Source organism: Esox lucius, chromosome 16 (assembly GCF_011004845.1).
Source record: "Esox lucius isolate fEsoLuc1 chromosome 16, fEsoLuc1.pri, whole genome shotgun sequence".
NCBI classification, from domain to species: domain Eukaryota; kingdom Metazoa; phylum Chordata; class Actinopteri; order Esociformes; family Esocidae; genus Esox; species Esox lucius.
This window is the reverse complement of record NC_047584.1, coordinates 12,450,645-12,468,327: the sequence shown is the minus strand read 5'-3', so window position 1 is coordinate 12,468,327 and position 17,683 is coordinate 12,450,645. Positions and strand designations below refer to the sequence as shown.

The window sequence follows — 17,683 nt, the reverse complement described above, 5'->3', positions numbered from 1 at the left end:
GAATGTGGTTGATTAATTGATTTGAGTGAATAGCTTTTAAGCACTGAAGCAGTGTGGGATAATTAAACGCCATTACACTTCCTTATTCCCTTATTTTCATAAAACGAGGGGACTATTTCTAAACAAGCTCTCCCAGTGATGTCTAAGGCCTTGGCCACACCATGCCCCCTACTGGCCTCAGGCTAAGACTACCAGGGTGCCCGGAGGTTTAGCTCGTGATGGGTTATGCATCTTGTGTGTGTAGTGGTACTGAAGGGGTGAGCAGCGGCAGCCAGATGTTCTCCCTGCATTAAGAACTGACAGACCTGTCATGTCTCCTGCTCTGCTACCACAGAGTTCCATCACCTCCCATCTGCTGCTACACAACCTCCCGAGACCTGGGACGTAGTCCGGGACTGGGGGGACGGGGGGGCGGGGTGTGTTTAAGTGAAGTCACTGTGGTAGATTGATTTGTTCCTTCTACTCCATCTTCAACTCTGACAAGGCCCTGGTCGATTAACATGTTGATTTTTTTTAAAGAATCTATAGGCTCCTACCTTTTGAAATGTTAATTATTCTGTAATCACTCCAACTCTGTATAAGCTTGTGTATGTGGAATTTAAGTATTGTGCAATTTATTTTCATTGTGGGAAATGATTTACACTATGAATTGTTTTTTCATTTATTTGCACAAAATAATTCTTCATAAAAATGACTGCGACACGATGTGCATATTTTTTTGCTGTGACGATATCTCCACCTAGAGGGAAACACGCTGACAGACCGACAAATGTGCCCACTGCAAGCCAAGTACGTGAACTTCCAATTAATTATACCTGACTTTTGAAAAACACCTCCACCTACTGGCAGTATTGGGGAAAAGTCCGATCTTTCCATCCATAGGGACTGAACTACAGACAATTACAATGAAGACCAGTGCTTTCCAAACACAATGTTTCTTTCCTCCTTTCCTAAGCAAAAGTTTCATGTTTAGAGAAAACCGATGTGACTACTCGCTAATGATTAGAGGGACAAAGTGCAGAAAGAAGACAAGGCGACTGGATGGTCAGTAAAATATTTATTTAGTCAGGGTACAACTGTTACTTAGGGCACAACTGTTACATTGGTTAATCAGATAGAAAACAAACTAGCTTTTCAAAATAAAAGCGAGGTCCATTTAATTTAATTTTTATCTTTTTTTTTTTAACACACTCATCATCACCTTCAATAAATACTATTTTTTTTAATATATATTTCTTTTCACAAACACAACATTTAGTGACACGTGTACGCCAACGGAACAGTTGTTTGAGCGGTCTTTCAGAAAGGATAGCAGACACAGACAGACTTAAGTTGTGTCCCAAATGGCTCTCTATTCCCTATATAGTATTTCAATCTACATTACTAACATAACGGACTATGTTGGGAATAGGGTGGCAGAAGTGGACGTAGCTCACACACGTCACCATGACAACGGTAAGTCACACCATGTATAGGTTTATGGTTTAAGACACACAGGTTAAAGAGAGTTACTACGTTATCGGGAGGAACAGCACCATAGTGCGGACCAGAACGCTGTAACATCAGAGGATTATTCTCAACACTGCAAACAACATCAACACACCAGGTGAGCAATTGGTTACACAGCCATTTTAGTAACACTGTGTCTGTTTGTCCTGTATCAGGCAGGCAGCCTGTTTAGTTACGGGCGTACCTGTCAAATTTCAGAGACACAATGTATTTGTCCTCCTATTTAAATGCACATTAGAGGCTCACACAGAGGCTTGGCCTGTAGGTCGATGGGCCATAATAAACGGCCTGCCTGGTCGGTTTAATGCTCCCACGATGATCTCTGTATCATCCACTGTAACTACGGCCCTGCACCCCCCCCGACATTATGCCACTTGTCACGTTACACGGCCATGTTAACCAGGATAGCAAGCTAATACAGAGGCTTTACTCTAAAGCTGGCCTTTAATAACACAGTGGGCCAGGGTCCGTGTGTGTTAGTGGGGCAGAGAGGAGGGCGGTAAGGGAGAACCGCTGATATTTTTTCTGAGCTTAGCTTCCAGTACAGTGAGTCACAATGTTATTTATAAGATACCCTGTTGTGCTTCTCCCTCCACTCCAGTTAATTAAGAAACACTGCAGGTGCAGACACGCACGATCACTCAAATTGACGCAAACACACACACACACACACACACGCACGCACACGTTCAGCCCGTTCTATTACACAAACACCCACAGACACGCGCTTTCATTACAAACAAACCCACACGCACACATTAATACGTTTTGGCCCAACAAGCACATGAACACACACCCACACCAGCTAGCAGGCTGGGTATTCTGTAGGTCATCTCATGTACTCCTGTCTAAATGAGTCACTGTAACAGCACTGTAACACATCCAGGAGCCCTTGCTCAGAGAGGAACCCAAGAATACAGCCTCTGGCCGACGGCTGCGTACACGCCCAACGACACATAACAGGCACGACAGTGAGGAGAGCGAGAGAGAGATGGGGGGGGGGGGGGGGGAGCAGAAGGGGAAGGGAGGGAGGAGGATAGAGGAGAAAAGAAAGGGAGGGAGGAGGTGAGTACGAACAGTAGGCCGACATGTTATATTGAGGGTGGAATGAGAGAGACGTGAACACGAGGAGAGGATATGAACTGAGGTGTTGAATACAATAAAGCATTTCAGAAGATGTAAAATAAAGACTATATAAAATATGAATATTAAGCAAATCTAAAGCAACTTACAGTAATGAGTGTAAGTATGGGCGAACCTGTAATCCTGCCATTCCAATTACCATGCTCCACCAGTTGGCCACAGATGTTTGACGTGGGCTGGTAAAGGATACAATGGTGATGAATCCCCCTACCACCAAAGTCAAAGCTATGTGGTTCTCTGAGCAAGACCGTTAACTGTCGTTTACACCCTGTAACAGGTCGTTGCTGTAAATAAGAACTGGTTCTTAATGAAAGTGCCTGGTTAAATAACAGTAAAAGAGGAGTTCAAAATGTTGTGTTGCTTGTCAGGCGCTATTTTTACCTTCGAGTCCCAGGAGGCCCTGTGCTTTGCTGGAGGCCACTAGGGAATACTACATTCACTACATCTTAACCCTGTATTGTAAGGTCCCCTCTGAAAGCCGACTCGTACTCGTGCTGGGGGAAGTTTTGTTGTGTTGTCGCTCTCTGTGTTTGGTTCAAAGGCAGTAGGACAGGTAGAGAGATCTGAAGGATTCTGGGCCTGCCCTCCTATTTAAGATGACACCACCCACAACTGAGAGAGAGTGATTGGTGTTACAGTGAGAAAGCCGTTAAATAACAAGCAAACCGATACCACAATGTTAACACTGGAAAAACTGTGGAATCTACATCCCACAGTCCTCTAAGGAAGGCAGGCCTAAGAACAGAGCTAACTGGCACTTTGAACATGCTATTTTGGGAGTTATTAGAGTATATCAGTTTTGCTAGGGGATGTTGAGGTAAAAACCTTGAACTACCTCACAGCAAAGTGGACATCCCAGTCATGTCCAAATGGTAGGAAACACACAATCATTCAATCTAAAACTTCTTTTGTAGCAATTACTGCGAGTCAACATGACAGGTGTTTTTCAGGTTTCCTGTGATGTTGAGGCAGCGTCAGCCCAAGTCAACTGACACCATGATCGGAGAGCTAGTGGCCTGAGGCAAAAGTCGTGTAGAACACATCCGCCTCGAATGACCGGCAGGGCGGAGGATGCTGGGAGGGGTCAACAAGAGGCTATTAATTCAAGACTCTCCATGGGCCGAGGGTCGGGGGGGGGGGGTGTAAGCGGAGGGATGAAGAGTTCAGGCAGGCTGGCTCGGTTCAGTAGAGCAGAACAGACACTCGTTGTGAGCCGCTGTCCATAAGAACGTCGCGGACCTCTTGTCCCAAAACACTTGGAGAACTTTAACATAAAGTCAGCAGTATTCACAAGTCATACCTCTGAACAAGGCTTCTTCAAGGTCGGAACTCCTTTTTTAAGGAGAAAAAACATAGAGAAAACATTTTTCCTTCTCCGTCTCTTTCCATCAGAAAGACATTGTAAGAACGTTATGTTCAAGGTGAAAGAAGCACAAGTGTCTTTGTGCAAAACATAAGAACATTTGTGTTTTGTAAAAACAAAAAAATACTCTTTCCCTAATGAACACAAAGTAAGGCTGTCAAATGACTGCAACCATTCTTCAGCAGCCTCACTCTACTGGATAAATACTGTAGTTTGGCTCTGGGCTTCAGTCGGGTCTAGACCATTCCAGATGCCAACCCCCCCACCCACCACCCCACCCCCCTCTGTTTGGTGGGGGCTGTGTCAGATCCGTCCGTTGCCATGGGTGCTGCCTCTCCTGCCGTGGGAGGTGTAGAGGTCAGAGGGACCGGAGGAGGTGAAGCCACAGGCTTCACAGGCCAGGGCCAACTGCCTCAGAGCATCCAGTGAGTCTGCCTTGGCACTGCGTAGCAGATCACACTGACCCTGGAGAGGAAGAGCGAAAGGGGGAGCGAGAGAAGGAGTGAAAAAGAACTTTCTCTTCAAGGCAATTTTCAGCTCAGTGACAGGAAAATGTTGTGTCAAGTTCATTGTATTTTGTGTGTGTGTGTTCACCTTGAGCACAGTAATGTTCCAGGTGAAACTCTCTAGGGCTTTGCTCTGCTTTCGTCCCTTCAGCCCCTCCTTGTCTCCAAGCCTGGGCAGGTCCTCATGGAACTCCATTCCTGAGAAGATGGGACAGAAGACAAAGTTACAGATTACTTTTAGTTTGATGTAATCAGAGCTAGTTGCTAAGGGTGATCCGGCGGGCTAAGCCGATGCCTCTGTTGCACATGAACTCCTGCAGCGTTGCTTTGAATCTGACCCGCCCGGCCTAAAATGACAGAATCACCTTCACTGGAGTAGACCTGGCTTTGATGGACAAATGACCGAATCACCTTCACTGGAGTAGACCTGGCTTTGATGGACAAATGACCGAATCACCTTCACTGGAGTAGACCTGGCTTTGATGGACAAATGTGAATACCATTGGTATACCACATCCATCACTAAAATGCATTTTAGATGATCACATTGTTGTTAAAACGTTTGATGCTATTTTATTGAACTCCTATGACATTACTATTATGAATTTGTTACTGTCATTATGTCACTTCACATTACGTCATTCTAACCATGTCACTTTAGTAAACATTATCACCAGCTGTATCCAACACACGTTTTAAGGCAGGACATTGGCTCGTTGGCAACACTGATGTCTGGAGTTGCTTCATGTCAATAGCTGTGGTTAATGAAAGCCAATTATTTTCCTCTCTATTTCTCACTGGAGAGTCAGCAGATCTCTCTCCCAACAGGGACTGGGTCATCAAAAACCAGTAAATCAGAACCATGTTCAATATTTTGTAGAAACCATCTTAAATGTAGACCTACGAATGGATTTATGAATGTGCATATGCATAGAAAAACTGGGATTTATCAAACAATCATACAAGCATTTTTAATACACCGATAGAAAATTCTGATTTGATAAATACCACTTGTTTTTTTGCTCGCGCATGACCGTGGCCATTTACATGTCTCTAATTTACCATATATGGTTAAACCATATATCCCCTATAAATTAAGATTTTTCTTAAATTGACATACTGTCCTATAGGTCCTATAGTGTTGATTCCATGCCAATATTGTATGCTTGCTCTGTTGTTGCACCACAGACTAGTACAACATAGAGAGAAGACAATTTAAGTGTCTTTAGCACTGGGAAATATGTGGTTAAAAGTATACTTATATATTCTTTAAAAAGTATTGAACAATCACCAACAGGCATCCCATCCTCAGCAGCTCCTACACGTAACCTGAACAAATGCCATCATCGTGGTTCTGCAGTCATGCGTTCCACCTGCCTATGTCACGTTCTGCATGCGTTCCACCTGCCTAGGTCACGTTCTGCATGCGTTCCACCTGCCTAGGTCACGTTCTGCATGCATTCCACCTGCCTAGGTCACGTTCTGCATGCGTTCCACCTGCCTAGGTCACGTTCTGCATGCGTTCCACCTGCCTAGGTCACGTTCTGCATGCGTTCCACCTGCCTAGGTCACGTTCTGCATGCGTTCCACCTAGGTACTCATACAGTATCACCAGCAAACTGAGTGGAATGTTCTATTCATATAATATTCATGGCTTTCATGTTGATCTGGGAGATGCCTATTCCTCAGATCGTTTGGGGAAACCCATGAATGGCATATAAATAAACTCCTCTTGACTCCGACCTGTTGAGCAACAGTATATGAAATGTCTATGAACTTCTCGGTTTTGCTGGTATTTATTCACTAGCGCATCCTAGGTGAGATATCAGACTGACAACAACCTTTTGAAAAGGCCTGTTGCAGTAAACTAAAGTGGGGGTGGCAGTTGGAGGCGCTGGAGTGGCATTTTATCTTATCTTGTGTCTCTAAAAAAATATTCTGGGAAAGAAAACATCAAAATGATATATGCTGAGACACTGCAAATGTCAAACCTGTCTCTAACAACATGCTCTCTGAAATGCAACATATTGTAAATCTTACATCAGAGAATATGCCTCCCATTTACATTTAAAAAATAAAATGTTCAGAAAATGTCATTCACACATTTCCAAAATGATTTTGTCCACACCAACTAGTAAACATTTCAGAAGCAGTTGCCTCATTCCACCACTTGGCCCGGTGCCTATGGTCATGTGGGTGTGCCTATGGTCATGTGGGTGTGCCTATGGTCATGTGGGTGTGGCTATGGTCATGTGGGTGTGCCTATGGTCATGTGGGTGTGCCTATGGTCATGTGGGTAAACATATGAACATTCTCAAGTCAACGTTCACATTGATAAATCCCCCACTATGCATAGAATGATCAAACGTTTTACATGCAGATTTGTGTCACACCCACACAAATGAGTCCCCAGGTATTCTATACAGTAGGCTTGCAGTTCATCTGGATCCTAATCGTTAAAGCATAAATAACACCACTAGACGGGGCTTTCAAATCCCACTTCAGCAGACCACTCCACAGTAAACCAGTTAGTTACTGGTTTGAAATGTGTCCTGTTTTTCCATTCCCTCCTTGACATATGTGTTCCATCCTACTTTCCCTTCAACTTCATTCATGCGTCCTCTCACCTTCTCTCTGCACCTGGGCGATCCTCTCCTGCACAGCGCCTGCATTCTCTATCAGCTGTCTCTGGGCAGAGATCATCTGGAAGAAGGAGAGATAGTAAAGGATCCTATGGACAGATACAGACAGACACACATAGACAGACAGACATACACACATACAGACACAGAAACAGACACACACAGAGACAGACAGACAGACATACACAGAAACAGACACACACAGACGCAGACAGACAGACACACACACACACAGAAACAGACATGGACAAACAGACAGAGACCAACAGATGTAGATCAATAAATAGACAGATGGCCCGACTGACTCTCAAAGACAAAAGCACACAGAGATACTGGCTGAAAGGACGGCACATCAACATGTTTTATAATAAAAGTTCAGGAAAAAAGCTTTCTGACAAAGAAAAGCAACAACGGGATTTATGACCCTGCAGTTAAATCCCTCCGGTTAAGAACAGATGTCTCTAAGATGGAGGATGGAAAGGTGGAGGACAGGGAGAGAGGCAAGCGAGGAGGTCTGGTAGAGATGGAGAGTTTGTAGGACTGATTCTGTCACAACGAACCCCCTCCCCAACACGCTACATGAGTTCCCTACTGTATCATAGTGGCTTAGTAGTTTGCGAGTGGCGTCTGAGACGCTGCCCAGGGCTTCCAGGTGGGGGTACCCGTCCTTCAGAGTCATGCAGGCCCCAGGGGGCCCCTCTGGGGTCTGCAGCCGTGTGGCCAGGCTCTGGATGCACTGCTTCAACTTGGCCACCGGGGGGAGCCCACACTGCTCCTTGAAAGTCACGCTGGCACTCTGAAAGGAAAAGGAGAGGGCGGGGGGAATTCCCGACATCAGATCAGCCGTAAACTCCCAACGACAAATAGAAGACAAGCACAAATTAAAACACAGCACTTCTGTAGTCTGTGAGTACATAAGAGCACTGCGGTCAGAATCGGGTCGTTCTAAATCGGGCGAGGATTCTTGTGATACCTGAAGGCTACTTGCAGGCTGCTCATTAAAGGATAGTGGGCACGAATGGCTCCATGATAAACATGTACTGTAATGCCTCAAGTGTTTGGGAAGGAGAGAGAAAATACTAGGCTCTTTCAGAGGCCTCCATCTGACACACGGCCAGAACACCTGGCAGCGCTGCAACTGGATGAGAACACACACTGGTAACTATCACAGCACACGGGAGAGGATTACATTAGTGTGTCTGTTTGCCTCTGTTGTGTGTGGTGGGGGGCGGAGGGGCGGGGGGGGTCAATTTGGTGTATGTGTGAGTGGGTGGGTGGGCGAAGACACAAATGCTAAATGATAACAGATGAGAACACAGATGGACACATGGCAGAGAGAGGCGAAGAGCAAGACAAAGAGGGAGCAAGTCAATAAGTTTGTTTGTGTTCGAGAGGGAAACGACAGATTGAATTGTGTGTGTGACAGAAAAAGGTAGTGTATGTGGAGATCAGCTTGTCCGTGCTGTAACCCAGTCTATGCGATCTCTCCTCCGGTATTTATAGCATACTGTGTAATCCTCCTCCAGCTTCCCTCTCTTCATCCCCCTCCCTCCTTATATCAATTTATCTCTCTCTCCCCTCCTCTTTATATAACTTCCTATCTCTCTCCGATCTCTCTGGCTCCATCGCTCATAAAGTTCACCCCGTAGACAACTCACAGGTAGCATCTGATTTCAGCAGTTATATAATCGATGTAATCTCAACTTACAATCCTCCAAGACTCCTGCTTTACAGGTGCTATTTAAACACTGGCTGTATGGAACCTGGCATCACTGACACTATGTGTACAGGCTAGGAAAGGGATCCAAATGCATTTGTTTATTTTCGAAATGTACTTTGACACATTTGGTTATCTTGGTTGTCTATTCATTGAAGTATTGGTTGATCATTCTTTAAATTATTATTTCAGTGACTGAAATAATAATTTTCATGACTCTTCAATCTCTAGACACATGTGAATTATAATGTGTTTTATAAACATTTGTAATATTATATATTCCATATACATTCACAAATTGTTTTGTAATCCTAAAATGCATCTAAAATGTGAAATTTAAAATGTGTATGGGACTCCTAAGAATTATGGGAAATCCCTAAGGAGAAGAGAGCCAGACTACAGTTAACGGAATAGAGTGAGCTAGAAAAATAGTAAATGGAATATAGTGAGCCAGACTATAGTAAATGGAATAGAGTGAGCCAGACTACAAGAAATGGAATAGAACAAGCCAGACTACAGTAAATGCAATAGAGTGAGCTAGACTACAGTACATTTAATAGACTCCAGTAAACAGAATAAAGTGAGCCAGACTGCAGTAAATGGAATAAAGTGTGTTTTTTATAATACGGTATGTGAAACTTCAACCTCTGACCACTCTCACCTGGGCATCTTCCCGCAGGTCTGTGGCCTCCCTGAGTGGGGCGCTAGCGAGGCGGAACGTGTCATCCAGAGTCTTAATACCCGTGTGCCGTAGGGTCACGTACTCCCGCCCCCGCCGCACGGCTCTCCTCACGGAGAGGCCCCTCCTCTGGGCCTTGCCCCCACCACGTCTGTTGGTCACGGCGACGTGGACGAACAGGCTGGCGTGAGGCAGGAGATCTCCCGCCAGACCCAGGAGGGGCACATTGCGGTAGCCCGGCTGAAGGCACTCGAAGGCCACGGTGTACTGTCCAATGAAGTCGTCTCCGATGTAGTCGTCGTCCAACACCACAAAGCGGAGGAGGGCCAGCTCCGGCATGTTCACCTGGAAACGGGAAACCGTGAAAACACGAGTCCAGGAAATACGACGGATGAAAAGACCGGAACACGTCAGAGGTCTCCGTAGAACACAGGTTCTGCTGTTGCTTCTGAAAGCATGTTAAGGTGTTTCCACATGGACATTATCTCACTGTCACCTCAATATGTGGAGACAGTGAGAAATCAACAAGCCGTGCGTCTTCACTCATTCACATGCCCGTTATTATCACCCAAGGCACATCATAATATCAGTCACACACACACAAACACACACACACACACAATCAGATATTCACAACAGGTGGCGTTAGTACAAACAGTTTTAATCAGACACATATATTGGAATAACTCGTCGAGCACATGGCGTGGAAAACATTAACTAAGGGAAGGAACAGTGAGGCACACTCTAGCAGCAGGACGACGGCCGTGGGAGTGTGTTTACATATTCATTGTGAGGGACGACACAGACAGCAGTTCATTTTCAATGACACAAGGCACACATTGGTCCCGCAGGTGGACGAACACACAGAAAAACCACACTGAGAGAATAATTGGAAGACACCTGTAGCGACGCAAAACAACACAGACACACACAAACCCAAAGTTACACCAACCCCCACCCCGGTCAGTTTCTGAACCCCCCCCAGTGTTAATAATGTGTTTGGTGGGAAGCCCAGAGATTATAGAGGAAGAAGGAGATGGACTATCTGTCACAAACCCATCGCTGTGTTTACACAGTAGACCTGGCCAAGAAAACCACTGGAGCCAAGTGTGTGTCAGTGTGTGTGTCAGTGTGTGTGTCTGTGTATCTCATCATGAGTTAGCACCATGCAGTCCTCGGGCTCTTAGCGACAGGAACCAAACAGCTAGAGGCGTGCGTTCCCGAGGACAGATGTACGTCTTAGTGTGGGTCTGTATATGTCTATATGTCTCACATTTTAATTTAGCGATCAAGTCTGTCTTATGTACCGGGTACAATGTTCACAGAACAATGAAGACCTTACTCGGCAGCTTAGCCCCTGGCTTCCAGAGGACGTGTGACGTTGTCTTATATCACACCGGTTTGAACTGTAGGAGGGGTAAAGTCTGCATTTAGAGGGAGAGCCACAGGGATGTGGTTAATGGATGAGGGACTAGAGACTCTGTCACTTTAAGTGAGCCCAGACAGTAGTTTAGCTTCCCTGAAGTAGTTCAGAATCCCAAATGGATGCTTATAGAGGAAAGGGGCCAAAAGGAGAAATGGTGGAAGTGAGTGTGTATGTGAGCGTGTGTATGTGTGTGAGGTTGTGTCCCCACGAAGATATGCACTAGGGAAAATTAGATTTCCGACTTAGCGGTTAGATTTAGGGAAAATGTTCAACTAGGCATTGTTTTAGAAATGGGATTATTTAGGTTATGGTTTTTGAGGAGAGTAAGGCTTAAGACTCGGGAAAAGGGAATATGGATTTGTATAGGGTTAGGTCTCAGGTCCCCATAAAAATAAAAAAACAAAACTGTGTCTGTCTCGACCAATCAAGTGTGTACTACAAATTCTGCTTTTCAAAATGCTTTTTAAGACTATACTAATTAACAACCCCATTTCTAAAAAGTAGGGACGCTGCTTGAAATGCAATTCAACACAGAATTCAGTCATGTGCAAATGACAGAAAAAAGCAATATACTATTCGGATAACAAAATCAGGTCAAATGTACATCCTTTTCTACGGTTTGGGGTTAGGTTTAGTGTTCTGAGTTATTTGAATTAAAACCAATTACAAGGTAATTTAATTTGGAATATTTACAGTAAGGTTATGTATAGGTTTAGAGAGGTTTTTGAATGGAAACCAGAAAAGGAACCAGGCAAGCCTAATTCAGCCGGCCCGCAATTAAAAGTGATAAATGTAGTTGCCCTCACTGGATTCGAAACCAGGTCTCCCACATGTGAGGCTGCGCCTTAAACCACTACACTACAGTGATATACTTAACATTTGATAAAGTCTATATTACCCCTAAAAGCATGCACGGATGCATACTTCAAAGATCCACCAGAAACAGTTGAAATATAACCGTGAAGGTTTTTGTCTATTCAGAAAGAATCCTAATGCATGCTTTGCTTTGACTGTGAGGAAATCCAAACGCGGGACCTATAGTTTGCAGGTTCGCTTCTCTAACCACTACGCTATTTAACAAGGGTCACTCAGTCAGTCAGTCACTCACTATGAGACATTCACTCTTCTGGGCTGGCTCTACTTACACAGGTCAGCAAAAAAGAAGTAATCTTGTGTGTGCGTGTCTACGTTCAGTTGCATCCTATAACATGGGCACTGTGCTGAGGGGTAGTTTAAAGAGCGAGATGGGGTGTTATGCTTCATAAATAAAGAGGCTAAGTCTAAAGGAACAGAGACCAGTTTCACTCTAACTAGCTACACAGCTTTCAAGGAGTCTGGCCAATTAGGTTACAAAAATCTAGTTGTGTTAATTAACTTTTTTTTTTACATTTTGCAGCCATTGGCTATAGATACGGTTAGCATTGAATTCTGGGTAATATAAACCTGGCAAGTGAACAAAGTGGTTCACCGTACCCTCAAAGCTGCTTAAAGGACCAAGGGGGCAAGTTTTTGTAAATTGGACCTGCATTTAAGATTGCAATCAAAACTGCATCCGGTCCTGATGGGTAATCCTCAGAGGGAAAGTGGTGGGTGGCTTTCTACTTTGAGTCCACCCTGTGTTCCTAGAAAGGACATTATATACAGTATTGTGCAAAAGCTACATGACAGCATTCTTTACAACTATTTATCTGGGCACTAAATAACATTAGAATAAGTATAATTAAACATCAACACAATATAAAGATAATTGTGGCCTTGTTTGTTCGACTGGTCTGGACCAATGCCTGTGACACGTGCACTGCAGTGTGATTTTGAATCTGGTCCACTGCTCTTTCAGCAAAACCAGCAAAACCTCTCCCCTCTATCTTTCCACACATTCCTGTCAAAATAAGGCACAGAAATACCTCAGGAGCAATTTACAAAACTTTCTTGGTAGGTAATTGATATCTTGGGAGATGGCTGGATACCATATAAGACATTGTTATTTGTTATTTGGTATAAATGTTATATAGTGTTTGAAAGCAAATAAATGCTAACTGTCCAAATAAATAGCTTTGCTCCATTTTTTCAGTGGCCTTAGACTTCTGCTCAGTACTCCATGTCAGCAGCATCCTGCCAAATAGGGCACTATGTATTCCTAGAGACGACTATATATGTCGGCTTCCTGCCAAATAGGGCACTATGTATTCCTAGAGACAACTTTAAATATGTCGGCTTCCTGCCAATTGTGTGTGTGTGTGTGCGTGCAATAAGGCTACACAATTATCAAATTCATATTGAAATTGCGATAATGACATGCAGTATTCACATTGTGGGTACATGCAACAATATTTTCAAACACATCAGCAACTTATAGTGTCTGTTTTCAATCAGTGTTTCATCTCTTATTCTCCTCTTGCAGCTGCTTCATGGACACATGGCAGCAGCCCAGCTCTTCCTCCTTGTTGTTAGTCTCGCTAGAAGTTTGCGTGCTGTTGTGTCAGGTCAGACACAGTCAACTGACCGTTACAAACAAAAACAGTGACGCTTGCCAATCTGTGCATGTTCGTGTGAGCAGACCAGTGCCAAGGGTCTGGACTTGACAGCTCTCTGGTTCTAGCAGGCAATGATTAAGACTTATGAGAGCGGGCGGGGCCTGACACACACAACCAGCCAACCGGCACGGCAGTCTGTGTGTGTGTGTGTGTGTGTGGAGTCATGCCACATTACCCCCCAGTCTCCAAGCCTTAGGTTACAGGCCACAAGTCTAATGAACTAAACAGACCTCTACCGCTGTAGTTGCTTTCTTCTCTGTGAACTTATTTTTTTCTGTCTTGGGTAACTCCCAACAGTTATTCTCATAACATAAAACCATGGTTAGAGGTTGAACGTGAGGTAAAGAATGGCCCAAGGGAATGGCTCAAGGGAAGCACCATGGCCCTACTCTCTCCCCAACCGCTCCCTGTCCGTTCACACCTTCAACATGACCACACAGTCTTTTTTAGAAGCCTTGACCGACTGTCTACCTGGCTAAATCTCCTACAATGCCTGTTGGTCTGACACTATGGGAATGACAATTGAGAAAGGAATACTACTGTGGCGTTTCTAGTCCTTGGGAGCTGAAAAGGCTCAGCCTATAGAAATAATACTGTCATGTATCCTTATGTAACCAAGAGTTTTCTGCAAAAGCACAGTCCATGATCAGTCTAGGTGAAACGCAATGAAATTATAATATCAGGATTTTTGTCTGTTGGGAACATATTATCTGTGTGTGTGCATGCGTGCGTGTGTGTGTGTGGACCATGCTCTAACTCAGCTATGACACACGTTAGTGGCTGTGGCTGAACGCTCAGATGTATTTGTGGGTTTTACTGAACTCTCACCTGAAACTCAAAGGTCTCATCAAACAGCGGATCATCCTGGTTCTGCGCCGCCGTCCTGGTCCGTTGCTCAGCACAGTCCGCCGGCACCCCATGCAGCTCCAGAACCACATATGGATCTATAACTTCTCCTTTAGCTCCGGCGCCCTGCGGTTTGGGCAAGTTGTGGGCGCTGATCACCTTCAACCTCAGGGTCTGAGGGGGTACTCCCGGCACACAGCCCTGGGTCACAGCGCTGAAGTAGGACACCTCGTCTCTCATGACCCCCGGGCGCAGAACAAAGCCACACCCTCCATTCTGGCTGTAGCGTCCCCTATGGAGGTCCAGCATGGCCCCAGGGGTCTGCTGGTTGAGGGCCACTAGCTGGACCCCACCCTTCCAGTAGCCCTGAGGGTTGGGGTTGGAGGAGTCCAAACGCACCGAGCTGGGCCGTACACGAGTCAGGGTGCGCTTGGTGAAGCTCACTAGGTCCTCCGGGCTCTCACTGGCCAGCCGGCCCGCCTCTCCCTCCCCCAGAGAGCACAGCGTCCAATAGGGCGACTCCAGTAAGGGCGTTCCCGGTGTGGAGGGCGTGCTGGGCGGGGAATGCTGCTGTCCTTGCTTCCTTATTTCTCTGTGGTTGTAGAAGCTCCGGCTTCCGGTTCTAGCCACGGCCACCAGATCCGAGAGCTCACGACGGAGGCGGAGCCTCCGGGGCTGAGGGGGCGGGGGCACCACTAAAACCACGCCCAGTTCCTCCTCCCCAGGAATGGTCATTCGCCGACCAGCCAAGGGCCCTCCTCCCCCAATCTCCTCGTCCTCCTCGGACACCTCCCCTTCTGATCCCTCCTCTTCGGGGGGTAGCTTCTTCCCCACCAGCAGCACCCGGCCCTTCAGCTGCTCCGGGGAGGGCAGGGTGGTTGCTCGCCCCCCCAGGCTGACCGGCAGGTGGTCAGGGGTGTACAGACTGGTGGAGAAGACCTTCCTCAGGTGCTGGGCCAGGGTGCGCTGCTGGGATGGGGAGCAGCGCTGGCACAGGTAAAGCAGCAGAGGGTAGGGCGACGTGAGGAAGGCATACTTATTGACCACCTCCAGGGCACTGCGGATGGTGACGGGGCTGTGATGGTGGTGGTGGTGGTGATGGTGGCGGTGGGCGTCGGGGCCGCAGTCCACCCCCAGGACAGGCTCCCCCTCCGGACCGTCCGTCACCCCCAGCTCCAGGCACCGACAGCCGGCCTGGAGGGCCCTGGTCAGGCCCCCTAGATCGGCCCTCCCGTGGACCTGGTCCTCCAGGAGATAGGAGCGATAGGAGGCACTGATGTAGTAGTGGGAGAGGGGCAGGCTCATGTCCTGGCACACGCCCTGGTGTTCCATGTCAAACAGCTGGCACTCTGGGGACTGCAGGTAGCGGGCAAACCCATCCAGGCCCAGCAGGCCTCTCTCTTTCCCAGGACCGGGCGGCTCGAAACGTCGGATCAACTCCAGGCAGCCGTCTGCCGTGGCCAGGGAGAGGCCCTGCTCGGTCTCCAGGAAGAGACGAAGGTCCTGGGCGTCCAGACACTCGCGGTCCTTGGAGAGCTGGAACAACAGGAAGTAGACATCCGGGCGAGTGCAGAGCTCGCAGAAGGCCTCGTGGAACTCCTCGCGTGTCACGTGGGACGTCAGCTTCTCCTTGCTGCGCTGGATCTCCTTGAACCTCAGACGCACCTGGAGGAACGGAGAGATGGAGCGGATGAGAGGGAAAAGAGAAACGGGGAGGATGAGACGGAGAAAAGGACAAGGGATGAAACAGAAAAGGAATGCGGTATAAGACAGAGGAAGGGATTGTGGACGAGACAGAGGAAAGGACGTGAAAAATGGATGAGGGATTAAACAGAGGAAAGATCGTGGGGGGCACAGCAGAGAGATAACAGCAGCAGGATTAAACAGGGCGGTCCAATGATTATGCAGATCATATGAATAATTGAGAGACAGTACATGATGCCCATAGAATAAATTAATATAAATTCATTTGAGTTCACTTCTTCACCAGAAGGCATCCGATTGTTATACTGGTCATGTAACTAGCCATTACAGCCCTCTGCTTAGTCCCCCAGGCGTGTCACCGTATGTGAGGCGTGCAACCGCTGCATAACAAATACACAGACAATGAGTACATTTCCATTTTAACCATTTAGAAGACACTATTACCCAGATAACACACAGACAGTACCATCTATCGCTGCATAAAGAAAGACAATCCAGTGTTGATCTCTGGGTCGATGTTTTGACCCATGTTAATGTTTGTGGACGTGCGCGCGTGTCCGGTTTAATCACGATGTAACACCTACCCTTTCACGCCAAAGTGACTGCAGGAGTGTCTAGACACATGTGCACACACACACACACACACACACAGATGGGCAGCTGTACCTATTTCACAGCTGGATTGAAAACCAGGAAAGGTTGGTTGATTTAGACAGATTGCTGTAGAGCCGGAGACCGTGCATACACAAACACACCTCTACACACACACCTACCCACACAGACACACACACACACACACACATACAGAACACACACATAAACACACATACACACCTCTGATCTCTATTTAATCTGAGTATCTCCAGCTGCTATCTGACTCCTAACTTGCATTCACACTGTCTGTGCCAAGAATATCCCAGAATATCTTTGCCCATCTTTGCAAAAATGTCCTGTGGCCTACATATCAGCTTACTTTAATACTGGGCTGACGTTCTGTACTGAGTCATCAGCAGTCATCAGATTCCCTGTCTAAATACATTTTAAACAGGGTGGTTGGAACTATGAATAAGGCATGTCAGGTTTTTGTGGTATATGGCCAATACAGCATCGCCAAAGAACAGGACCCAAGAAACAAAGAGCGTTGTTAGCAGATCTCACTGTGAACCTCGACGGCTGCTTGGTCATATCCCAAAAAACTGTAAAAAACCTCAGCGTTACCCTTGACCCTGACCTCTCCTTTGAAGAACATATAAAATATGTCTCAAGAGTTGCTTATTTTCATCTTCGAAACATTGCAAAAATCTGAAACTTTCTATCAAAAACTGATGCAGAAAAACTAATCCATGCTTTTGTTACTTCTAGACTAGATTACTGCAATGCTCTTCTTTCCGGTTACCCTGACAAATCAATAAATAAAATTCAATTAGTGCTGCACACAGCTGCTAGAATCCTAACTAGAACAAAAACATTTGAACACATTACTCCTGTCCTGGCATCCTTACATTGGCTGCCTGTTAGGGTTAGGGCTGATTTTAAGGTTTTACTCTTAACCTATAAATCAATACATGGACTTGCTCCTACTTACCTTGCTGAAATGATCTCTACTACTTAAAT

The 17,683-nt window shown here is 46.1% G+C and overlaps 1 protein-coding gene across 2 annotated transcripts in view; it reads right to left on the bottom strand.

Annotated features, from left to right (window-relative positions):
• Positions 1 to 1,042: 1,042 nt before the first annotated feature.
• plcl1 (phospholipase C like 1) overlaps positions 1,043 to 17,683 on the bottom strand; it is a 69,704-nt gene continuing 53,063 nt past the window's right edge. For both annotated transcript variants that reach the window (XM_010879988.5, XM_020054924.3), the window contains 6 exons: positions 14,348 to 16,030; positions 9,542 to 9,904; positions 7,756 to 7,959; positions 7,149 to 7,224; positions 4,610 to 4,719; positions 1,043 to 4,480 (listed from right to left, as the gene is read on the bottom strand). In XM_010879988.5, coding sequence (XP_010878290.2) covers positions 4,319 to 4,480; positions 4,610 to 4,719; positions 7,149 to 7,224; positions 7,756 to 7,959; positions 9,542 to 9,904; positions 14,348 to 16,030 — 2,598 coding nt within the window. In that variant the 3' untranslated portion in view covers positions 1,043 to 4,318. The remainder of the gene's footprint in view (positions 4,481 to 4,609; positions 4,720 to 7,148; positions 7,225 to 7,755; positions 7,960 to 9,541; positions 9,905 to 14,347; positions 16,031 to 17,683) is intronic.